This window comes from Hyperolius riggenbachi, chromosome 3 (genome assembly GCF_040937935.1).
Source record: "Hyperolius riggenbachi isolate aHypRig1 chromosome 3, aHypRig1.pri, whole genome shotgun sequence".
Lineage (NCBI taxonomy): Eukaryota > Metazoa > Chordata > Amphibia > Anura > Hyperoliidae > Hyperolius > Hyperolius riggenbachi.
The window spans coordinates 515259370-515285896 of record NC_090648.1 but is presented as its reverse complement, the minus strand read 5'-3'; the positions used below and the strand labels follow the sequence as shown (position 1 = coordinate 515285896).

The 26527-nt window shown below is 46.0% G+C and overlaps 1 protein-coding gene across 1 annotated transcript; it reads right to left on the bottom strand.

Annotated features, from left to right (window-relative positions):
* Nucleotides 1-8: 8 nt before the first annotated feature.
* On the bottom strand, nucleotides 9-25534 carry LOC137562441 (uncharacterized). The gene is made up of 4 exons (XM_068273786.1): nucleotides 24403-25534; nucleotides 15464-15672; nucleotides 115-1420; nucleotides 9-43 (listed from the first exon to the last, which is right to left on the bottom strand). Exons 1-4 carry the CDS (start codon nucleotides 25532-25534, stop codon nucleotides 9-11), a joined length of 2682 nt encoding a protein of 893 aa, XP_068129887.1.
* Nucleotides 25535-26527: the final 993 nt, after the last annotated feature.

Below are 26527 nucleotides of genomic sequence, written 5' to 3'. Positions count from 1 at the left end.
CTGTATTCTTATCTTCCTTCTCTTCTTGAATGTTCTTGCCTTTCTGGACTGAAGTATCTGAGGATGCTGCAGATCTGTCTTCATTGCTTTCATCAGTCTTCTTTTCACTGTTACCATTGCTATCTGGTTTTGTTGTTGCTTTTGATTCAGTACTTTCATTATTGTTACGCGTTTCACTGTTTTGAATGTTACTGAGTGAATTCACGGCAGATGTTTCTCCCTGAGTACTGTCTCCTTCTTTCTGATTGCTTTTGTTGGGAGCTACTTTTTCATTATTCTCCTTATCAACCTCCACCTTTGGTTCTGCACTGGGTGTGGTTTCAGGACTAGTTGTCTTATTTGCAGATTGTTTATTTGCATCCAGGTTAGGTTTATCACTATGACCTTCATGTTGTTTACTTGTATCTCCATTGTCTTTCTTATTGTTACTGTTATTGTCTGGTCTTTCTACATTACTATTCACTTTAGCATTCTTTTTACCCTTGGCTTCTCCACTTGGCTTGGGTTGTTTGTTATTATTTTTTCCATGATCGGTTTTGGGTTTTGGGTCAGTTTCTGTTTTAGAAGTAGTTGTTTTACTTGAAGTTTGATTTGCTATACCAAGATTACTTTTGTTTTTATTTTGTTTGCATGAGTTGTTATTGTCGATGTTATGCCTACTGCTTGCAAGCTTGTCTTGTGCTCCTGCTTCGCTGTTTACAGTTTCTTTAGTTACAAACTCCTCCTCACTGTTCAGCTTGGAATCGGGCGATATTTTGTCTGTTTGCGCCTCGATGCAATCAGTGGTCTTTCTCGTACTTTCACTGCTTTGGTTTACTGTAGCAGAACTACATTTCAAGACGTTGTTGTTGGTAATTTTGCCTTCCGGCTGGTAATTCTCCTGTGTGCTTCTGAGATCATTGTTGATGCCAGGGTCGCATATCTCCATATTCTGCCCTTTAACCCTGTCAGTAATCTTCTTTTCATTTTCAGAAGCCTCTGTTCCTTGCACGGGGTCATTTTTTAACCCTCTGGTACTGGTGATACTCCTTTCATGATCTTCTTTCCTTGACAAGTCTGAAAGTTCTTTGTTCTTGGGTGGACTTTGTTCTCCGTCTTTGTACTTTCCTTCATTACTGATTTTGTTGAGTGGAACGTCCTCACTGTGTATTGTTCCTGCAGGATCTTGAATGGTACTGGAAACGTTTTGCGATTTCTTGACATCAGCACTGCTGGCTGGTAATTTGGAAGGCGTTGGATGTTCTGAAGATACTGAAATAGGTTGTGTACGTTTTTTCATGACACATTCTTCAAGTCTCTCACATTTTCCATCATCTTCGTGACTCTCAGCTATTCTGGAGTCTACCAAATTGATGGGAAGTGACATGAATGAGGTGTCAGTTGCACAATTGTTGTTCTTTCCCTTCTTTTTCTTCCTTCTCTGTTAATGTAAATAAAAGTTTGTTTGTTTTGATTAATCTTTAAAGAGAACCTGTACTGAGTAAAAATATTTCAAATAAACAGATTAGGTAACTTCAAATGAACATTACATAGTTACCTTGCCATCAGTTCCTCTCAGAAGCGCACCATTTTCTTCTGACAATGATCCCTTCCAGTTCTGACAATATTTTGTCAGAACTGAAATATATCAGTTGCCGTCAGTAAAATATCAGTTGCTGTCAGTTATAGCTGAGAGGAAAACTGATGTACCAGGTAATGTCCATGTTTTCCTATGGCTCAAGTGGGCGATGTTACAGTTTAACTGTGTGCTGACCAGGAAGCTGTTAGGGGGTAATGGCCATTTTCAAAATGGAGGACGGATAATCCCATTGATCACAGTGGACAAATAGGACGCAGGACAGGAGAAAGACACTGAGACGTAGACTACATGGAAGGTAAGTATGACTTGTGTATGCTTATTTTGACTTTTAATTTTCAGTTCAGGTTTTCTTTAACACTTGGAAAAAAGATATAATGCAGAGCCAGACAAATCCTTTGAGTCAGGTCAACAATGAGTATAAACAAACTGCAAATGTTATAATGTAGAAAGATATCACATACCCCTCAAATGAGTTATTGTAAAGAACCAAAAAAAAAAAAAATATGGAGGTGTTAAAGGCACAATAAATGTCAGGTTATATACTGTATAAAACAAAGCTTTTAATTACAATATTAATAATTGATCACATATAGCAAACTATAGAAAATAGTCCTTATTGCACGGTTTTCAACAGTTGGTTGCCTTAGTCTAGGGTTATGGTGGCCATACATGGTACAATTTTTCAATTAGATAATTTAGTTCGATTATTCCATTAGATCGAATATAAAGATTTTTCCAGCATGTCCGATCATTTTTTCCGAAAAAACGGGATAATCGTTCGAATTTCTTGATCGAAATTTTTTTTTTTCAACTTTCATTCAATTCGATCATTTAGATCGAAAAAACGGGAAAATCGAACGTTTTTATTGTACCGTGTATGGCCACCATTAGGGTGCCTTTAAACCCTCCATCTTTTTTTTTTGTTAGTTTTTTTTTTTTTTGGTTCTTCATAAAAATTACAAATGGTGCCTACCATCTTATGGAACTTTTCCTGTTGCTGTCTCAATGAAAGGCCATATTATTTGTTTGGATTGCCTAAGTGATTGTTCTGACATTGGGTCAATCGGATAGCAACCATTGTTTCTATTACCATGCGCCCCACTGGGCCAGAGGGTTTAACCATAGTAGTCCTTCCCCTGAACCCGTCCCCAAGCAGTGGGGCAGCACTTTAGAATAAAGGTTGTGTCACCACCATCCGTTTTGAAGCCATGTCAACACTGCTGATGGGGGATGAATGATATAGCGTAAAGAGTAACTGTCGGGCATAAAATCAAAAATCAATTATTTATTTTTATCAGGTAAACTAGCAATAAGGATGCTAACCAGGCAATCCAAAAGTTAAAAATCACTCTTACTTTTCTTATCCATACAACATCATTCCCCAGTTTTCCTGGCTCTTATTTGTTACATCTGCTGCACAAAGGAAGCTGCATAGCATACTGGGTTTTCTTTTTTTCCTTTGCTTGTCCTTTGCAAATGCTCATCTGGACAAAGAAGAAGACTTCTGGTCTTCTGTGTTATGATCAGATGAAACCAAACTTGAATTGTTTGGTCACACTGATGTTTCCTTCATTTGGCGTAAAAAAGGAGAAACCTTCAACTCAAAGAACACCATCCCCACTGTCAAACATGCTTTGGGGGTGTTTTTCAGCCAATGGACCAGGGAACCTAATCACAGTAAACGGCACCATAAAAAAGAGCAATACATGAGGATTCTCAATGACAACATCAGGCAATCTGCAGAGAAACTTGGCCTTGGCCACCAGTGGACATTTCAGCATGACAATGACCCAAAACACACAGCAAAAGTGGTGAAGAAATGGTTAGCAGACAACAACATTAACATTATTGGAGTGGCCCAGCCAGAGTCCTAACTTGAATGCAATTGAGAATCTGTGGAGGGAGCTAAAGATCAGGGTGATGATGGCAAGAAGACCCTCCAACCTGAAAGATTTGGAGTTCATTGCAAATGATGAATGGGCAAAAATACCTGTGGAGACATGCAAAAAGCTGGTCTGCAATTATAGGGAGCTTTTGATTTCTGTAATAGCCAATAAAGGCTTTTCTATTGGTTATTGAGAAGGGTATGAATAATTTTGGATTGGACATTTTTTGCTCAAATGTAAATAAAAGCTGAGAAATTCGTTTTTTTTCGCAATAATAATGCCTCTTGTGCATTGTTTTATTATCTTTTGGGAGACAACTATGACATTTACCATCAAAAATTGACTTGCTGGTTAAATAAAAGTAACTCAATATTTGCCAGGTGTATACCACATATGGTGGGATTGTCCGAAAGTTTCCAAGATTTGGTCTAAAATTACTACAACTTTATCTCAAATTCTCTCCACCACAATTAATAAAGACCCCCAAGTGTTCCTATTAGGTCACAAACCACCCAATACATTACATTCAAGCCAGAAATTAACTCAGCATATAGTGGCCTCCACCAAACTTTACACACAATGAAAGCAACAAAATCTTCACTTCTCAGCAATCTTAACACAAATTGATAAGAAAATGCTGCATGAATGAATTACCGCTAGAATAACTGATGCTGTGCATGTCTCTGAAAAGTTTGGAAACCCTGGCTAAATTTTAGGGGCCATACAACCATGTCCCAAGTACTGAATGTTTATTGACAGTTGTTTACATGTCTTATGAATGCCTAACCACTGAAAATGCTACTCTTATTGCTGAAGTCATATGTCAAACTCATGACGTATATACTGTATATTCTACCTAATGGAACCTATGTTGTTCTCTTTTTTTTTTTTTTTGTTCTTCTTATGTTTCTGTTAACTGCCTCCTGTTGAGGCGTGTACCAACACCAATTGCTTCTGTGTTCTCATTTTTATGATGCCTTTAACTGTAATCTTTTGATCAGCCTATCAATAAAGCACCTTTAGAACACTAAAATTTGCCAGGGGTATGAATAATTATGGGCAGCACTGTAACTAATGCAGCCTGATTGGCTGAAGCCTCTTTTCCTCCCATCTTCCCCTCTCACACCTCTGTACCTCTCTGATTGGCCAATATTTCTCATGCTGAGAAGCTGAGAAAATCACTCAGAGCTTGGTGGGAGTGTCTGAAGGCTGGGAGAAGGGCGGGCAATGTATACACAATCAGGCAGAGAAGATTAAGGGAGGAAATGACATCAGGATTGGCTTCAAAATAGCCACAGTTAAAATGGGAAATGCTAAGGATTTTCTCTTTTTTTACTATAGAAAAAAAACACTAAAACATTAACTCTAAACACCTTCAAATAATTCCTGAGGCTTTTAAAAACTCCCAGCCTGGTTCATTACTCAAAACTGCAATCATGGGTAAGACTGCCGACCTGACTGCTGTCCAGAAGGCCATCATTGAAACCCTCAAGCAAGAGGGAAAGACACAAAAAGAAATTTCTGAACGAATAGGCTGTTCCCAGAGTGCTGTATCAAGGCACCTCAGTGGGAAGTCTGTGGGAAGGAAAAAGTGTGGCAGAAAACGCTGCACAACGAGAAGAGGTGACCGGACCCTGAGGAAGATTGTGGAGAAGGACCGATTCCAGGACTTGGGGGACCTGCGGAAGCAGTGGACTGAGTCTGGAGTAGAAACATCCAGAAGAAAAAAGAAGCAGTCCCAGGAGCTCAACTGTGATTATATAATTGAGCCAGGGAGTCAACCAGTCCACACCCGGATCCCTCAGGGTGCAAAAAGTCCACAGCAACAGAAGAAAAAGACTGGGTCTCTACCTGGATAAATGCAATTGTAGCACTATTTTATTGCACCATAGTGACAAAACCACACGACGATTCGGCCATCAGGCCTTTATCAAGTGATAAAGGCCTGATGGCCGAAACGTCGTGTGGTTTTGTCACTATGGTGCAATAAAATAGTGCTACAATTGCATTTATCCAGGTAGAGACCCAGTCTTTTTCTTCTGTTGCTGTAGAAACATCCAGAGCCACCGTGTACAGGCGTGTGCAGGAAATGGGCTACAGGTGCCGCATTCCCCAGGTCAAGCCACTTTTGAAACAGAAACAGCGGCAGAAGCGCCTGACCTGGGCTACAGAGAAGCAGCACTGGACTGTTGCTCAGTGGTCCAAAGTACTTTTTTCGAATGAAAGCAACTTTTGCATGTCATTCGGAAATCGAGGTGCCAGAGTCTGGAGGAAGACTGGGGAGAGGGTAATGCCAAAATGCCTGAAGTCCAGTGTCAAGTACCCACAGTCAGTGATGGTCTGGGGTGCCATGTCAGCTGCTGGTGTTGGTCCACTGTGTTTTATCAAGGGCAGGGTCAATGCAGCTAGCTATCAGGAGATTTTGGAGCACTTCATGCTTCCATCTGCTGAAAAGCTTTATGGAGATAAAGATTTCATTTTTCAGCACGACCTGACACCTGCTCACAGTGCCAAAACCACTGGTAAATGGTTTACTGACCATGGTATTACTGTGCTCAATTGGCCTGCCAACTCTCCTGACCTGAACCCCATAGAGAATCTGTGGGATATTGTGAAGAGAAAGTTGAGAGACGCAAGACCCAACACTCTGGATGAGCTTAAGGCCGCCATCGAAGCATCCTGGGCCTCCATAACACCTGAGCAGTGCCACAGGCTGATTGCCTCCATGCCATGCCGCATTGAAGCATCCTGGGCCTCCATAACACCTGAGCAGTGCCACAGGCTGATTGCCTCCATGCCACGCCGCATTGAAGCAGTCATTTCTGCAAAAGGATTCCCGACCAAGTATTGAGTGCATAACTGAACATCATTATTTGAAGGTTGACTTTTTTTGTTTTAAAAACACTTTTCTTTTATAGGTCGGATGAAATATGCTAATTTTTTGAGATAGGAATTTTGGGTTTTCATGAGCTGTATGCCAAAATCATCAATATTAAAACAATAAAAGGCTGGAACTACTTCAGTTGTGTGTATTTGAATCTAAAATATATGAAAGTCTAATGTTTATCAGTACATTACAGAAAATAATAAACTTTATCACAATATGCTAATTTTTTGAGAAGGACCTGTAAGTAGAACAAGTTTTTATCTACTTTAAGAAGAGGGCGCACTTATTTTTTTCCTTCCTTTTATGAAGCTCCTTATAGTGACACTGAAGCGAAAAAAACCCTTATGATATAAGGAATTGTAGGTGTAGTACGGATAATTACTAGAACATTAGTAGCAAAGAAAGGAGTCTCATATTTTTAATGTCAGATTTCTACTACCTACTGTAAGTGACAGCAACATGGGAGAGAATTTATGGCTCATTTTACTCTGAAAGAAACGTACTTCTTATTTGTGTTTTACATTTTAAGAATTTCGCGACAGTTCCTCTTTAAGGGGCCAGAGTATATTGGTGAGAAATGCGTTAAGCTACAGTCGCTGGCCCAGCCAGTCGCAGCACACAACGAGTGGTGGGTTAGTCATAGTCCACCATCACCTGCAGCAAAGAGTTCCATAGTAATAGCCAAGAATCACTAAGTGAATTCCAAAATGATGCGTACGCGTGAGTGTACCAGGGCAATCGTGGCCTTACTGCTTAATACTGCATTATGAACAGGGCCGGATTTACCATAAGGCACTGTTGGCACGTGTCTACCGGCGCCTGATGATGGAAAGGCGGCTCAATCCCCTCCCTAAGTGCCTCCCTCCTACATTTCTACGCAGAGTCCTGTGCAGAGTGTACATGAGAGGTTACTCACAAGGGGCTTTGGCATTCCAGTGACCAGATCTCCCTTCAGTCAGAGGCGCCTCTAGCTACTTAATACTGAGGTTCCTCTAGCTACCTAATACTAAGGGACACCTGTAGCTACCTATGATGGGCAAGGGAAGTAAAGGAGAAGTGACAGCTGGGACAGCCAGCACACTTGCAGTGCAGTTTGGCGGGGGTTTGTAGGTTCATGGAGGGCAGAGTCTAAGCTGCCAGGGGCTATAGCCTATAGTCTCCTGTGATGTGTAACCAGGCCTGATTATGAATCAGGTTTTACGTATCCTTCCCTGAAATATGCATGTCAACATTGAAATCATACCGGTGGGCGCCGCGCCAAAAAAAGGCCGGGGGGGCGTTTTGCTTTGTCGAAAATTGGGGGTGTTTGCGCCACGCCCAAAAATGATGTAACAGCGAGGCATTGTTTCCGCAATGATGTGGTAAAACAGGGATTCGCATCATGGGTGTGCAGAAACTGTGTGATGCTAATAGTATACCGTAACCCCAAAGCAGCAAACATAGCCAACTATGACCATTAAATAATAAATGCAGCAACAGTTACCCCAGACACCACAAAATAAACACAATGGGCAACATGTCAGCAGAAAATAAACGTATTGCGGGCAACATGTCAGCAGAAAATAAACATATTGCGGGCAACATGTCAGCACAAAGCAAACGCATTGCGGGCAACATGTCAGCACAAAATAACGCAATGTGGGCAACATTTCACCAGAAAATAAAACGCAATGTGGGCAACATTTCACCAGAAAATAAAACGCAATGTGGGCAACATTTCAGCAGAAAATAAAACGCAATGTGGGCAGCATTTCAGCAGGAAATAACGCAATGTGGGCAACATTTCAGCAGAAGATAAACGCAATGTGGGCAACATTTCAGCAGAAAATAACGCAATGTGGGCAACGTTTCAGCAGAAAATAAAACGCAATGCGGGCAACATTTCAGCAGAAAATAACGCAATGTGGGCAACATTTCAGCAGTAAATAACGCAAAGTGGGCAACATTTCAGCAGAAAATAACACAATGTGGGCAACATTGCAGCAGAAAATAACGCAATGTGGGCAACATTTCAGCAGTAAATAAAACGCAATGTGGGCAACATTTCAGCAGAAAATAACGCAATGTGGGCAACATTTCAGCAGGAAATAACGCAATGTGGGCAACATTTCAGCAGAAAATAAGACGCAATGTGGGCAGCATTTCAGCAGAAAATAAGACGCAATGTGGGCAGCATTTCAGCAGAAAATAAACGCAATGTGGGCAACATGTCAGCAGGAAATAACGCAATGTGGGTGTAACGATCGGTGTCAGCACGCAGAGAGAATCTGATTATTGATGATCTGCAGTATCAGGGCAGCACGGTGGCGTAGTGGTTAGCTCTCTCGCCTTGCAGCGCTGGGTCCCTGGTTCGAATCCCAGCCAGGGCACTATCTGCAAAGAGTTTGTATGTTCTCTCCGTGTCTGCGTGGGTTTCCTCCGGGCACTCCGGTTTCCTCCCACACTCCAAAAACATACGGATAAGTTAATTGGCTCCCCCTAAAATTGGCCCTAGACCACAGTACTTACACTACATACTATAGACATATGGCAATGGTAGGGATTAGATTGTGAGCTCCTTTGAGGGACAGTTAGTGACAAGCTATATATATATATATACACTGTACAGCGCTGCGTAATATGTTGGCGCTTTATAAATACTAAATAATAATAAAAAATAATAATAATGTATTGCTAACCTCTGGACACCTATGTGTGTGAGAGTGTTTGGTGTAACAGTAACAACTCTGAGTGGAGACCACCAGAGGAGCTGGCGGCCTAATACTCCTGAGGAATTCACCCCTGACTGTGGGTGATATTCCTGTAGCCTGTGGAGCCCTGGGCGAGGGACCGAGGCTGGGTTGCAGGAAGCCCTGCTGCAATATGAAAGATTTTGCCCTGAACTGGGCTAACGTAATACAGTAATAGCACAAATCCTAGTCTGGGGTGTGAGGTCCGCAGTCACAACACCCTGGAACCAGTCCGGAGCACAACATAAACGATAATACAATTCCCTAGTCCTGGGCGCGAGGTCCGCAGTCACAACACCCCGGAATTAGTCCGGAGCAAAACACAAATGATAACACAATTCCCCAGTCCTAGGTGCGAGGTCCGCGATCATCAACACCCTGGAACCAGTCCCGGAACACAACACAAAGACAATACAGTTCCCTAGCCCTGGGTGCGAGGGCCCCAATCCCAACACCCCGGAACCGGTCCAACAAACAATAACAGTACAAGGTAATCTGGCCCAGTGCGAACTCCCAGGTCCACCTGGCCCAAACACACCGTAAGGATCCGACCACGGTCCGAATGCTTCCACAAAGTGTTTGCAATGGCAGACAACCAGCAACTGACAAGCAAGCAGAATATATAGTAGCTGAACTCTGCTGCCCCGCCCGAGCCACTCAGCCAATCCTGAGTCCAGCAGGAATCAGCTGATCGTCCTGATCAGCTGACACTTCCCCTGCTGGTATAAAGGTCCTGACTTCTGGCCCGCGCGCGCGTAGCTCTTCATCCATCTATGTGGACTAACAGACCCAGCCACTCCAAAGGCACGCTGCTGCGTACAACCCGCCACCTTGGACGCGGAAACAGCCGCTTTGCTGTTAGAACATGCGGCGGCTTTGCCACGTTCTGCCACACTACCAGACGCGTGCCTACGCGTGCAAACCGCCGCGTTGGACGCGGAATCAGCCGCCTTGCTTTCAGCACACGCGGCGGCTTTTCCGCGTTTTCTCACAGTGGGCAACATTTCAGCAGTAAATAAAACGCAATGTGGGCAACATTTCAGCAGTAAATAAAACGCAATATGGGCAACATTTCAGCAGAAAATAAAACACAATGTGAGCAACATTTCAGCAGTAAATAGCGCAATGTGGGCAACATTTCACCAGAAAACCAAACGCAATGTGGGCAACATTTCAGCAGTAAATAAATGCAATGTGGGCAACATATCAGCAGTAAATAAATGCAATGGGCTTGATTCACAAAGCCGTGCTAAAAGTTAGCACGCTGGTGGAAAGCCCATTATCACGCCTAAACTCAGTTTAGGCGTGATAAAATAAACTCGCGCAATGCCATTAAACCCTATGCAATGTTTCGCGCGGACTTGCGCAAAACTTTGCGCGCAAGTTTTTTCCTCAAAGCGGTGCTAACCTACTTAGTGCAATGCTTATCATGCCCAAAAGTCTTTAGGCGTGCTAACTAGGTTAGCACCACTTTGTGAATCAAGCCCAATGTGTGCAACATTTCAGCAGTAAATAAATGCAATGTGGGCAACATTTCAGCAGTAAATAACGCAATGTGGGCAACATTTCAGCAGTAAATAACACAATGTGGGCAACATTTTAGCAGAAAATAATGCAATGTGTGCAACATTTCACCAGTAAATAAATGCAATGTGGGCAACATTTCAGCAGTAAATAACACAATGTGGGCAACATTTCAGCAGAAAATAATGCAATGTGTGCAACATTTCACCAGTAAATAAATGCAATGTGGGCAACATTTCAGCAGGAAATAACGCAATGTGTGCAGCATAACACCTGCAAAAAAAAAAAAATTTACTCACCTGACAGAAGTCCCCTCACGCGGCCGGCCTCTGGTGTGTGTGCAGCTCCCTCGAGATCTTCCTCAGACTACATGCAGTCTCCCGCGCTGATGGAATAGCAGGGCTACGGGAAGATGGCGCCCGAAGCCCTGTACTGGAGACACAAATAGTCTCCAGTACAGGGCTTCGGACGCCATCTTCTCGTAGCCCTGCTCTGACCTGCTGAACAATATGCAGGCTGGAGCGGGGCTGCGGGTTGCAATTACGGTGGCCAGAGTCCCAAGGCCGGGACGTCCCGTTGCTGAAAGCGGGACGTTTCCTGGGGCGCAAGGCATACTGGGATAGCGGACCCCGAAGGCGGGACGCGTCCCGGCTAAAGCGGGACATATGGTCACCGTAGATAAACATGTGTATGTACAGTGCAAAACCATAGGCAAACGCAGGGGACGGATCAAAGCTGCCCAGAACCCCCCCTCAGACCAGGGCCAGTGCAGTGTCTGGAGACAGGCACAAGTTGGGACACCAGAATATCTGCAGGCATCCTGCAGTTCACAGCACTGCCCACTTTCTTTCCTGGTTACAGTTGACTTTGGATGTAGCAGCAGCGTGTGTACAGAGCATGGAGCAGCAGTGTGTGTACAGAGCATAGAGCAGCAGTGTGTGTACAGAGCATGGAGCAGCAGTGTGTGTACAGAGCACGGAGCAGCAGTGTGTGTACAGAGCATGGAGCAAAAGCGTGTGTACAGAGCATGGAGCAGCAGTGTGTACAGAGCATGGAGCAGCAGCATGTGTACAGAGCATGGAGCAGCAGCGTGTGTACAGAGAATGGAGCAGTAGCGTGTGTACAGAGCATGGAGCAGCAGCGTGTGTACAGAGCATGGAGCAGCAGTGTATGTACAGAGCATGAAGCAGCAGTGTGTACAGAGCATGGAGCAGCAGTGTATGTACAGAGCATGCAGCAGCTGTGTGTGTACAGAGCATGGAGAACCAGCATGTGTACAGAGCATAGAGCAGCAGCGTGTGCACAGAGCATGGAGCAGCAGCGTGTGTACAGAGCATGGAGCAGCAGTGTGTGTACAGAGCATGGAGCAGCAGTGTGTGTACAGAGCATGGTGCAGCAGTGTGTGTACAGAGCATGGAGCAGCAGCATGTGTACAGAGCATGGAGCAGCAGCGTGTGTACAGAACATGGAGCAGCAGTGTGTGTACAGAGCATGGAGCAGCGTGTGTGCAGAGCATGGAGCAGAGTGTGTGCAGAGCATGGAGCAGCAGCGTGTGTACACAGCATGGAGCAGCAGCATGTGTACAGAGCATGGAGCAGCGTGTGTACAGAGCATGGAGCAGCAGTGTGTGTACAGAGCATGGAGCAGCATGTGTACAGAGCATGGAGCAGCAGCGTGTGCACAGAGCATGGAGCAGCAGCGTGTGCACAGAGCATGGAGCAGCAGCGTGTGCACAGAGCATGGCGCAGCAGCGTGTGTACAGAGCATGGAGCGGCAGCGTATGTACAGAGCATGGAACAGCAGCATGTGTAAAGAGCATATGGAGCATCAGCGTGTGTACAGAGCATGGAGCAGCAGCATGTGTACAGAGCATGGAGCAGCAGCGTGTGCACAGAGCATGGAGCAGCAGCGTGTGTACAGAGCATGGAGCAGCAGCGTGCTGCGTGTGTACAGAGCATGGGGCAGTGGTGTGTGTACAGAGCATGGAGCAGCAGTGTGTGTGTACAGAGCATGGAGCAGCAGCATGTGCACAGAGCATGGAGCAGCAGCATGTGCACAGAGCATGGAGCAGCAGTGTGTGTACAGAGCATGGAGCAGCAGCGTGTGTACAGAGCATGGAGCAGCAGCATGTGTACAGAGCATGGAGCAGCAGCGTGTGTACAGAACATGGAGCAGCCGCATGTTCACAGAGCATGGAGCAGCAGCGTGTGTACAGAGCATGGAGCAGCAGTGTGTGTACAGAGCATGGAGCAGCAGCGTGTGTACAGAGCATGGAGCAGCAGCATGTGTACAGAGCATGGAGCAGCAGCATGTGCACAGAGCATGGAGCAGCAGCGTGTGTACAGAGCATGGAGCAGCAGCGTGCTGCGTGTGTACAGAGCATGGGGCAGTGGTGTGTGTACAGAGCATGGAGCAGCAGTGTGTGTACAGAGCATGGAGCAGCAGCATGTGCACAGAGCATGGAGCAGCAGTGTGTGTACAGAGCATGGAGCAGCAGCGTGTGTACAGAGCATGGAGCAGCAGCGTGTGTACAGAGCATGGAGCAGCAGTATGTGTAAAGAGCATAGAGCAGCAGTGTATGTACAGAGCATGGAACAGCAGCGTGTGTAAAGAGCATATGGAGCAGCAGCGTGTGTACAGAGCATGGAGCAGCAGCGTGTGTACAGAGCATGGAGCAGCAGCGTGTGTACAGAGCATGGAGCAGCAGCGTGTATACAGAGCATGGAGCAGCAGTGTGTGTACAGTGCATGGAGCAGCAGTGTGTGTACAGAGCATGGAGCAGCAGCGTGTGTACAGAGCATGAAGAAGCAGTGTGTACAGAGCATAGAGCAGCAGTGTGTGTACAAAGCATGGAGCAGCAGCGTGTGTACAAAGCATGGAGCAGCAGTGTGTGTATAGAGCATGGAGTAGCAGTGTGTGTACAGAGCATGGAGCAGCAGTGTGTGCACAGAGCATGGAGCAGCAGCGTGTGTACAGAGCATGGAGCAGCAGTGTGTGTACAGAGCATGGAGCAGCAGTGTATGTACAGAGCATGGAGCAGCAGTGTGTGTACAAAGCATGGAGCAGCAGTGTGTGTACAGAGCATGGTGCAGAAGTGTGTGTACAGAGCATGGAGCAGCTCTGGAGAACTTAACAGAGCCAGGTATGAGCATAGCCGTGTGCCCCTGCTGTGTGAATGCTTCACTTTCCCCTTCATTGGCAATGTCGGCTGTCCACATTATTATCTGTATCGAAACTGCTCCTGCTCAGTCGCATTGCCCTTTGGGAGCAGATTAGACATTTAGGAAATAATTGTCAGATCCTGTCAGTTGGACCATAAATTGCATTGTGTACCCAGCATGATGTCCTACCATATTATTATACTGTATTGTGCGCGGCTGAGGGAGACCTTTCAGGAATCCCCCCTTGAAAGTCCTGGGTTTGCCCCTGAAAACATTAATAACTAGGTTGTTTTACTTGCTTTATTTTGCTGCCTGAAAGAGTTAATTTCTAGGCATGGAAGTGACAGCTTCTGTCTTGTAGGGAATACAGTAAAAATCCCTGATAAGCAAATAACAGCCATTAAAGTTTTCCTGGCAGAAAACAACTTCTGAGGGTAGAAAAAGGTCAATAGTTCATGTATTTTAACTCTGGGACACTTAATAGGCTGCCACTGAGCAGAGGCATAAATATTTAAAGAGAACGCGAGGTGGGTTTGAAGAATATTATCTGCATACAGAGGCTGGATCTGCCTATACAGCCCAGCCTCTGTTGCTATCCCAAACCCCCCTAAGGTCCCCCTGCACTCTGCAATCCCTCATAAATCACAGCCACGCTGCTGACAAACAGCTTGTCAGAGCTGGCTGTGTTTATCTCTATAGTGTCAGTCTGCTGCTCTCCCCGCCTCCTGCAGAACTCCAGTCCCCGCCTGCATCCCTTCCCTCCCTGCTGATTGGAGGGAAGGGACGGGGGCAGGGACCGGAGCTATGCAGGAGGCGGGGGAGCAACTGAGACTGACACTACAGATGTAAACACAGCTTCACAGCACGGCTGTGATTTATGAGGGATTGCAGAGTGCAGGGGGACCTTAGAGGGGTTTGGGATAGCAACAGAGGCTGGGCTGTATAGGCAGATCCAGCCTCTGTATGCAGATAACATTCTTTAAACACACCTCGGGTTTTCTTTAAATATAAAAGAAAACCATGGGATACTTTAACAAATCATTTTTAGGATTAGGAGGATAAATATAATTGCTTATCTCATCAGTACATTTTCGCCTTGAGTTCACGTTAAGCAAGCCAATATGGCATTTAGATGGATTGTGGCTACTTTATCTATTTCAGACATGTTTGGGGTGCCTCTACTCACCCAGTTTTAGTTGCAAGGGTTCCCTCAATTTTGTTGCCTCCAAACCCCCTGCAACACCCCCCCCCACTAACGCCTGTGATCAGGGGGTCATGCTATAAGTCCTTCTGGAATTTTATGCAAACACGCCTGTCACCGTGGTTGCAATTTTTTGCAACCCCACACTTGTGAGAACCAATCCCTCTCACACACACTGAATTGAGTTGCTGTATTTAAAATTCTACACTGTGCAGGGCTCTTGGGATCTCTACGTTTTTCAGCTTTTCAGGAAAGGCCTGCAGACTCCTCCAGAGGTTGTTTCTCAGGTTTATTTTAATACTAAGGAGTACTATTTGTCAGGAACTGATTTTGTTCAGCCAGCGAGTGCATCTTGTTTCACAGCTAAAAAAATGGTCAGGTTGTAACTTACGGTAGACCTGATGCTACAGTACATAGAGCTGTTTAAGCTTACAGCATTTAACACACAATCATAGAAGTTAAATGAATTGATAAAAATAAAACAATGACAATGTACCTTTCTCTTCTTATCCGAGGTCCCGGCTTCCTTCAGGGATTGTGGTTGGTCCTCACTTACTTCCGAGAAGTTGCTGGTACCGCTTGTTTTAGTAATATCTGCAATCAGTTCTTTGCCAGTTTCTAAATGATCAGAAGAGGCAAACGTCTGATCTCGATCTTCTGCAACAACAACTCCTGCGACAGCAACTGCTATAGCATGATTATGTCCTATGGGAGAAAAGCCATTTATACTGTAGATGTTGTTGTTGGAAAATCTACTTCTGCAAAGTCATTGAAAGATGCCTAAAACAGTTTAAACAAGCACATATGCACACACAACAAGCACACATGCACACACAACAAGCACACATGCGCACACAACAAGCACACATGCGCACACAACAAGCACACATGCACACACAACAAGCACACATGCGCACACAACAAGCACACATGCGCACACAACAAGCACACATAACAAGCACACATGCACACACAACAAGCACACATGCACACACAACAAGCACACATGCGCACACAACAAGCACACATGCGCACACAACAAGCACACATGCACACACAACAAGCACACATGCACACACAACAAGCACACACAACAAGCACACATGCACACACAACAAGCACACATGCGCACACAACAAGCACACATGCACACACAACAAGCACACTTGCACACACAACAAGCACACACAACAAGCACACATGCGCACACAACAAGCACACATGCGCACACAACAAGCACATATGCGCACACAACGCGCACACAACAAGCACACATGCGCACACAACAAGCACACATGCGCACACAACAAGCACACATGCGCACACAACAAGCACACATGCACACACAACAAGCACACTTGCACACACAACAAGCACACTTGCACACACAACAAGCACACTTGCACACACAACAAGCACACATGCACACACAACAAGCACACATGCACACACAACAAGCACACTTGCACACACAACAAGCACATGTGCACACACGCACACACAACAAGCACACATGCACTCACAACAAGCACACTTGCACACACAACAAGCACACTTGCACACACAAGCACACACAACAAGCACACTTGCACACACAACAAGCACACTTGCACACACAACAAGCACACGTGCACACACGCACACACAACAAGCACACGTGCACACACAACAAGCACACATGCACACACAACAAGCACACTTGCACACACAACAAGCACACTTGCACACACAACAAGCACACATGCACACACAACAAGCACACATGCACACACAACAAGCACACTTGCACACACAACAAGCACACATGCACACACAACAAGCACACATGCACACACAACAAGCACACTTGCACACACAACAAGCACACTTGCACACACAACAAGCACACTTGCACACACACACAACAAGCACACTTGCACACACAACAAGCACACTTGCACACACAACAAGCACACATGCACACACAACAAGCACACTTGCACACACAACAAGCACACTTGCACACACAAGCACACACAACAAGCACACTTGCACACACAACAAGCACACATGCACACACAACAAGCACACTTGCACACACAACAAGCACACTTGCACACACAAACACACACAACAAGCACACTTGCACACACAACAAGCACACATGCACACACAACAAGCACACATGCACACACAACAAGCACACATGCACACACAAACACACACAACAAGCACACTTGCACACACAACAAGCACACATGCACACACAACAAGCACACATGCACACACAACAAGCACACATGCACACACGCACACACAACAAGCACACATGCACTCACAACAAGCACACTTGCACACACAACAAGCACACTTGCACACACAACAAGCACACTTGCACACACAACAAGCACACTTGCACACACAACAAGCACATACAACAAGCACACATGCACACACAACAAGCACACTTGCACACACAACAAGCACACACAAGCACACATGCACACACAACAAGCACACTTGCACACACAACAAGCACACACAAGCACACATGCACACACAACAAGCACACTTGCACACACAACAAGCACACTTGCACACACAACAAGCACACTTGCACACACAACAAGCACACTTGCACACACAACAAGCACACATGCACACACAACAAGCACACATGCACACTCAACAAGACTTGCACACACAACAAGCACACTTGCACACACAACAAGCACACTTGCACACACAACAAGCACACTTGCACACACAACAAGCACACTTGCACACACAACAAGCACACATGCACACACAACAAGCACACATGCACACACAACAAGCACACATGCACACACAACAAGCACACATGCACACACAACAAGCACACATGCACACACAACAAGCACACATGCACACACAACAAGCACACACAACAAGCACACTTGCACACACAACAAGCACACATGCACACACAACAAGCACACATGCACACACAACAAGCACACACAACAAGCACACTTGCACACACAACAAGCACACTTGCACACACAACAAGCACACACAACAAGCACACTTGCACACACAATAAGCACACTTGCACACACAACAAGCACACATGCACACACAACAAGCACACACAACAAGCACACTTGCACACACAACAAGCACACTTGCACACACAACAAGCACACACAACAAGCACACTTGCACACACAACAAGCACACTTGCACACACAACAAGCACACACAACAAGCACACATGCACACACAACAAGCACACATGCACACACAACAAGCACACACAACAAGCACACTTGCACACACAACAAGCACACTTGCACACACAACAAGCACACTTGCACACACAACAAGCACACATGCACACACAACAAGCACACTTGCACACACAACAAGCACACTTGCACACACAACAAGCACACTTGCACACACAACAAGCACACTTGCACACAAGCACACACAACAAGCACACATGCACACACAACAAGCACACTTGCACACACAACAAGCACACATGCACACACAACAAGCACACATGCACACACAAACACACACAACAAGCACACTTGCACACACAACAAGCACACTTGCACACACAACAAGCACACTTGCACACACAACAAGCACATACAACAAGCACACTTGCACACACAACAAGCACACTTGCACACACAACAAGCACACACAACAAGCACACTTGCACACACAACAAGCACACTTGCACACACAACAAGCACACATGCACACACAACAAGCACACATGCACACACAACAAGCACACTTGCACACACAAGCACACACAACAAGCACACTTGCACACACAACAAGCACACTTGCACACACAACAAGCACACTTGCACACACAACAAGCACACTTGCACACACAACAAGCACACATGCACACACAAGAAGCACACACGCACACACAACAAGCACACATGCACACACAACAAGCACACACAACAAGCACACTTGCACACACAACAAGCACACTTGCACACACAACAAGCACACTTGCACACACAACAAGCAAACTTGCACACACGCACACACAACAAGCACACTTGCACACACAACAAGCAAACTTGCACACACAACAAGCAAACTTGCACACACAACAAGCACACATGCACACACAACAAGCACACTTGCACACACAGCAAGCACAACAAGCACACATGCACACACAACAAGCACACATGCACACACAACAAGCACACATGCACACACAACAAGCACACTTGCACACACAACAAGCACACTTGCACACACAACAAGCACACTTGCACACACAACAAGCACACATGCACACACACAACAAGCACACTTGCACACACAACAAGCACACTTGCACACACAACAAGCACACTTGCACACACAACAAGCACACTTGCACACACAACAAGCACACTTGCACACACAACAAGCACACTTGCACACACAACAAGCACACTTGCACACACAACAAGCACACACAACAAGCACACATGCACACACAACAAGCACACATGCACACACAACAAGCACACACAACAAGCACACTTGCACACACAACAAGCACACTTGCACACACAACAAGCATACTTGCACACACAACAAGCACACACAACAAGCACACATGCACACACAACAAGCACACACAACAAGCACACTTGCACACACAACAAGCACACTTGCACACACAACAAGCACACACAACAAGCACACTTGCACACACAACAGGGAGCCTTGCCTACATTTGACTCTAAGAGAGAGCAGTAGCTGTAACCATAATGAAGCAAGTTTAGCTGCTCATTACTGGTTCTTCGATAAAGTCTAAAAACTAAAAGTCTTTTGTCCTCATTGGACCTCTCACTACTCAGCAGTAAAATGTTCTCAAGGGAACAGATAGTAGCAGGAAAAAAAGGGCGCCGGCTGAGGCTGGACGAAAAGGGCGCCGCCATAGACTTTAATGCAATTATCGTAAATACGGCGAAAAAAGCAGAAAAAAGTGCGCCGCAATAAATATTGTTAACAACATTAGAACATTATAGTTTTTGAAGTATGTTATCGTTTTAGAAGCTTGCAACGTTATAGTTTTTGTCATATTATTTAGTTTGTATGTACAGATTTTACGTTATCAAAGATATTATCTTTACTATGTGTAAAAGGGTGTTTCTGCAGAGGGAGTGGTTAGGGTTAGGCACCACCAGGGGGGGTGGTTAGGGTTAGGCACCACCAGGGTGGTGGTTAGGGTTAGGCACCACCAGGGGGAGTGGTTAGGGTTAGGCACCACCAGGGGGGGTGGTTAGGGTTAGGCACCACCAGGGGGGGTGGTTAGGGTTAGGCACCACCAGGGGGAGGGGGGTGGTTAGGCACCAACAGGGGGGGGGGGTGATTAGGGTTAGGCACCACCAGGGGGTAAGAGTTAGACACCACCGAGGGGGGGGAGGGGGGGATAGGGTTAGGCACCACCAGGGGAGGGGGGTGGTTAGGCACCACCAGGGGGAGTGGTTAGGGTTAGGCACCACCAGGGGGTAAGAGTTAGACACCACCGAGGGGGGGGGGAGGGGTGGATAGGGTTAGGCACCACCAGGGGAGGGGGGTGGTTAGGCACCACCAGGGGGAGTGGTTAGGGTTAGGCACCACCAGGGGGTAAGAGTTAGACACCACCGAGGGGGGGGGGGGAGGGGTGGATAGGGTTAGGCACCACCAGGGGAGGGGAGTGGTTAGGGTTAGGCACCACCAGGGGGTAAGAGTTAGACACCACCAGGGGAGGGGGGTGGTTAGGGTTAGGCGTCACCAGGGGAGGGTTCTGTGTGAGAGTGGGGTTGGGTTAAGCTGTATTGTTGAATTACGTAACAATATTTAACGTTAATATCTTTTCATTATTATTTCTCGTCTGTTTTTACAATGGTATTTATCGTTAACAAAGCTTGTCAACAATGTTTATCGTTATCAGATTTTGTTAATAACCGGCGCCATTTCGTTATCAAGTCAGGGCCTTTTTTCACGGCGCCCTTTTTTCATACACGACGACAGATACCATCTGGCCTGTGACCACAGTTTAGAAGCATCTAATTGGATAGCAACCAGACAGAAAGGAACCTCTGTATTGACCTGAGTTGGGTCGGGTTAAGGCAGGTGGAGAGATTAGACCTGACCCTGCTGAAGTTAAGAAGTCGCTCTCTGTATACAGGAAGGAAGTAGGGGTAAGACCTCTCCACCAAGGGTGGGCAAGACTATAAACTGGTTGTTTAAACAGAGGTGCCAACACAAGTATAAAATATGTTAAAAACCGCTTAAAAAGGGGGGCAGTGGTAGATTTATCTCCCCAATCAGTAGACACACCTCTGTTGATTTTGTTCTCTGTTCAAAGAGGAACTGGCCTTTGAACCAGACTTATTATTGTTGCTCCGATATTTGCGTGATGAAGTATGATTAATCTGTTCAAACGCCTTGCATTGTGCAGTACTCAAATAAAAATAATTGTTGACCAAAATCAACAGAATCATGCCTACTGATTAGGGAGTTAAGTCTACCACACCTCCCTTTTTAAACATTTTTAAAAATATTTTATACTTGTGTTACAATCTCTGTTCAAACAATCAGTTTATAGGTTCTCTGCACGTGTTTGATTCCAGAACTGATTAATTTAAGTGCCAAGTAAATTTGATATTTAGTAAAGTAATAATAATAATAATCCTAACATTGGTATAGCACTTTCTTTCTGTTGAACTCGTTTGAGAGCTGCAGCGACTAGGGCGTGCTCAGTAGGCCTCAGTAGCCCATCTTGCCCAAGGATTCTTTACTGAATAGATGCTGGCTTACTGAACAGAAAGAGCCACTGTTACTGATATCCGGCTATTAACTCCTGTGTTTCTCCTTATGTATCACCTGTTCTTAGTATGTCTGCTTCTCCTGTCTGACGCCTAATCCTTGCCTCACACTAATGAAAGCCCCTTTCTGAACCCATCCCTGAGGTCTTGTTCACATTGCGTTCCGTTCGCGTGTCCGTCCGCGCTGGGTGGGTTTTGTGGCGTTTTTTTTTAATACGATTCCCAGCGATTTACCTGCGTGCTGTATTTTTTAAGCCGCTTTTCTAAGTGGTTTTGCAGAGCGATTGCTGTTTTTCACATCCTGACGCAAGTCAGGAAGTGATCTCTTTGATCCGGAAAAAATAAATACAATGTATTTATTCTTAAAAATGAAAACGCAATCACTGCACAAAGCGGTTTTGTTGTGCCTTTCTCCTATACCTTCCATTGTAGCAAAATCGCCCTGAAAATGGTACAGGCAGCGCTTTGCTGAGCGGATCGGAAACAAACCGCTTACATGTGACCTCTCTCATAGTGAATCATTGCACAAGCGCTTTCAGGGCGATTTTGAAAATCGCCAGCGCTTAAAAATGACAAAAAACGCCCCCAGTGTGAGCGAGCTCTGACCTCCCCCATGTACATTCCAAACTATAGACAGAAACTCCTTCAAGATAAATAACTGTAACCTCCCTAGTACTGGATGCTGGATCCTGCACCTGTGAGTGACGTAGTGAGGAGGTTTCAGAGCATGATGAACTTTGCTCCTCCACCTTCCAGAACATAACCCTAATCCCAGAGAGAGACGCCACTAGAGGGAGTCATAGAGATGAGACGCTGCAGAAGACTGAAGAGGGATCCCAGGGGCATCGACAGGTGAGAGATACAAGCGTGCTCCACTCTGCATATGGCCAGACAAAGGTGTGTGGGTGTGTGTTAGGGATGCTCATTCGGATTCCACGGAAATGTAATTTCCGAAATTCCGATCGGAAATTGCATTTCCGCATCGGAATGCGGAAATCAGTAATTCAAGTGCGGTAGGCGGATTTCCGCCGGAAATCGCGGAAATTCCACCCGACTAACATCGATTTTCTCAAAAACTATAAGGTATTTTTGAAAACTTTTTTTTGCATCTTGTTCACAAGATTCAGTTTAATAAACCCTGATAATTTGGTGTTTCCAGGACTTAAGGGGGCTTTGCTATTAACCGCTAAAGTCGGCGGATTTTTACTGTAATGTAAAATGCAGAAAATCTGCTTCTGCCTATTTTCTGCATTTTACATTACAGGAAAAATCCGCCGACTTTAGCGGTTAATAGCAAAGCCCCCGTAAGTCCTAGAAACACCAAATTTTCAGGGTTTATTAAACAGAATCTTCTGAACAAGATGCAAAAAAAAGTTTTCAAAAAGACCTTATAGTTTTTGAGAAAATCGATGTTAAAGTCGGGCGGAATTTCCGCGATTTCCGGCGGAAATTCCGCATAGGAATGCGGAAATTGGTAGCGGAAAGCGGAATCGGTAATTGGCAATGGCGGAATGCGGATTTACCGCGGAATCAGAAATTGGCATTCCGACCATCCCTAGTGTGTGTGTGTGTGTGTGTGGGGGGGGGGGGAGATGACAGGCGCCCCCTTAGGGCTCTGCACTCACAGGCTGTTTCTGAACCTCTGCCCTTGGCCCTAGATATTGCTCCTGAAATGTGTAGGCATCGGTCGGCCAGACTAAAAAAAAAAACCTAAACGGGCCGAATATAGCCCGCAGCCGTAGTTTGCTCATGCCTGCTCTAGGCTCATGTCTACTGTGCCTCGTGCATAATCTGGCCCTAGCTAATGGCTGTACCAAATACCCATACCAAATGCTTGCAGTGACCTATAAATGCCCAGCAATGGACCCAGCATCTACAGTAGGAAATGATTTATATTTACTTCTCTATACTATTCAGGGCCGAATTTACACTTCAAGAGCTTGTAGGCACAGAGATTTTAGCAGTTCCTCTACTGTAAAGGACTTCTTCTGCACCTGCACATCATCTGGCGCAGGAGAGCCGACCCCACTGGCAGGTCACCATCATTGTGGGCGGCCAGTGGGGACACTGTGGACCACCGGCGCTGCGGAGAGGGACTGAGACTGCTGCTCAGAAGCCACAGGTGAGTAAAAAATAGATTTTTCATTTCACATCGGAAGTCCTTTGATAATAGGTTCCCATACAAAACAGGCTACATACAATTGGGAGAGACATAACTAAGACACACGACTAAGTCACCACCTTACATTGCCTCCAACCCACCCCACACCATGATGAAAAAAAGCAGGCAGCACATGGCAGTGTGTGTGGCCAAAGTGCACAGCTGATTGGTGCTGCAGCTGGTGCAGGGACAGAGGGAGGTGAATTCAATACCCACACCGCCCACCACGCTACTCTCACTTTCAGAGGCAGCACTGATTAAGCCTCTGCTCTACGGCCCTAACTACAAGCCTGCGGCTGCCGGACTGGAGCCCTCTGGCTCTGCTGGGAAAGGGAGACCTTCAGGAAGGGATGGGAACCACCTCTGCCACATAGGGTGCCTGTAGGCAAGCGCCTACGGTGCCTTATGGAAAATCCAGCCTTGATACTATTTATTTGTAAAAAATAAAGAGGCATGGCCTACCTTGATTCACTGTGTTGGGTACAGCGGTGTGCAGCTCTGAGTTGGGTACAGCGGTGTTCAGCTCTGTACTGGGTACAGTGGTGTGCAGGTCTGTATTGGGTACAGTGGTGTGCAGGTCTGTATTGGGTACAGCAGTGTTCAGCTCTGCATTGGGTACAGCGGTGTTCAGCTCTGCATTGGGTACAGCGGTGTTCAGCTCTGCATTGGGTACAGCGGTGTTCAGCTCTGCATTGGGTACAGCGGTGTTCAGCTCTGCATTGGGTACAGCGGTGTTCAGCTCTGCATTGGGTACAGCAGTATTCAGCTCTGCATTGGGTACAGCGGTGTTCAGCTCTGCATTGGGTACAGCGGTGTTCAGCTCTGCATTGGGTACAGCGGTGTTCAGCTCTGCATTGGGTACAGCGGTGTTCAGCTCTGCATTGGGTACAGCGGTGTTCAGCTCTGCATTGGGTACAGCGGTGTTCAGCTCTGCATTGGGTACAGCAGTATTCAGCTCTGCATTGGGTACAGTGGTGTTCAGCTCTGCATTGGGTACAGCAGTGTTCAGCTCTGCGTTAGGTACAGTGGGGTGCAGGTATGCATTGGGTACAGCGGTGTGCAGCCCTGCGTTGGGTACAGTGGTGTTCAGCTCTGCGTTGGGTACAGCGGTGTTCAGCTCTGCGTTGGGTACAGTGGTGTTCAGCTCTGCGTTGGGTACAGTGGTGTTCAGCTCTGCGTTGGGTACAGCAGTGTTCAGCTCTGCATTGGGTACAGCGGGGTGCAGCCCTGCGTTGAGTACAGTGGTGTTCAGCCCTGCATTGGGTACAGCGGTGTTCTGCTCTGCATTGGGTACAGCGGTGTTCAGCCCTGCATTGGGTACAGCGGTGTTCTGCTCTGCATTGGGTACAGCGGTGTTCAGCTCTGTATTGGGTACAGCGGTGTTCTGCTCTGCATTGGGTACAGCGGTGTTCAGCTCTGCATTGTTTATGGTGCTTTGCAGCGTTGAGTTAGGTATAAAGGTATGCAGCACTGCATTGGGTACAAAGTTATGCAGCTGCTGCCCACATCTACAGCAGAAACGGGCATCTTCCTCCTTAGATTTGTGGCCACAGCTAAAACACTCCATCTTCTCAAGAGAAGCAGCTTCCAGCATGAAGAGCTGTAAGAAATACTTTGCATAAGATGAATGCTCTTTAGAAGAAGGCTCGTTACAAGGAAAGGCATGTTAGCTATCAGCATCGGTGATTGGACTGGTTCTACCTGCATCAGCTTAAAGAGGCCCTGTAGTGACATATAGTAGAATGCAGTAAAGAGGCCCTGTAGTGACATATAGCAGAATGCAGTAAAGAGGCCCTGTAGTGGCATATAGTAGAATGCAGTAAAGAGGCCCTGTAGTGACATATAGGAGAATGCAGTAAAGAGGCCCTGTAGTGACATATAGTAGAATGCAGTAAAGAGGCCCTGTAGTGACATATAGTAGAATGCAGTAAAGAGGCCCTGTAGTGCCATATAGGAGAATGCAGTAAAGAGGCCCTGTAGTGGCATATAGTAGAATGCAGTAAAGAGGCCCTGTAGTGACATATAGGAGAATGCAGTAAAGAGGACCTGTAGTGACATATGGTAGAATGCAGTAAAGAGTCCCTGTAGTGACATATAGCAGAATGCAGTAAAGAGGCCCTGTAGTGACATATAGCAGAATGTAGTAAGGACAAGAGGCCCTGTAGTGACATACAGTCAATGCAGTAAAGAGACCATGTAGTGACATACAGCAGAATGCAGTAAAGAGGCCTTGTAGTGACATATAGCAGAATGCAGTAAAGAGGCCCTGTAGTGGCATATAGAAGAATGCAGTAAAGAGGCCCTGTAGTGACATATAGCAGAATGCAGTAAAGAGGCCCTGTAGTGACATATAGCAGAATGCAGTAAAGAGGCCCTGTAGTGACATATAGCAGAATGCAGTAAAGAGATCCTGTAGTGACGTATAGCAGAGCGCAGTAAAGAGGCCCTGTAGTGACATATAGCAGAATATAGTAAAGAGGCCCTGTAGTGACATACAGTAAATGCAGTAAAGAGGCCCTGTAGTGACATATAGCAGAATGTAGTAAAGACAAGAGGCCCTGTAGTGACATACAGTCAATGCAGTAAA

What these genes read in the sequence shown, in the direction of transcription:
- LOC137562441 (XM_068273786.1), bottom strand. Translation starts at nt 25,534, where the DNA reads ATGCTGGAAGCTGCTTCTCTTGAGAAGATGGAGTGTTTTAGCTGTGGC. An exon ending in CCTCGGATAAGAAGAGAAAG is followed by an intron (nt 1,421 to 15,463) that starts GTACATTGTCAT and finishes TTACATTAACAG; the next exon opens with AGAAGGAAGAAAAAGAAGGG. An exon ending in AACAAAACCAGATAGCAATG is followed by an intron (nt 44 to 114) that starts GTAACAGTGAAA and finishes ACTTCAGTCCAG; the next exon opens with AAAGGCAAGAACATTCAAGA.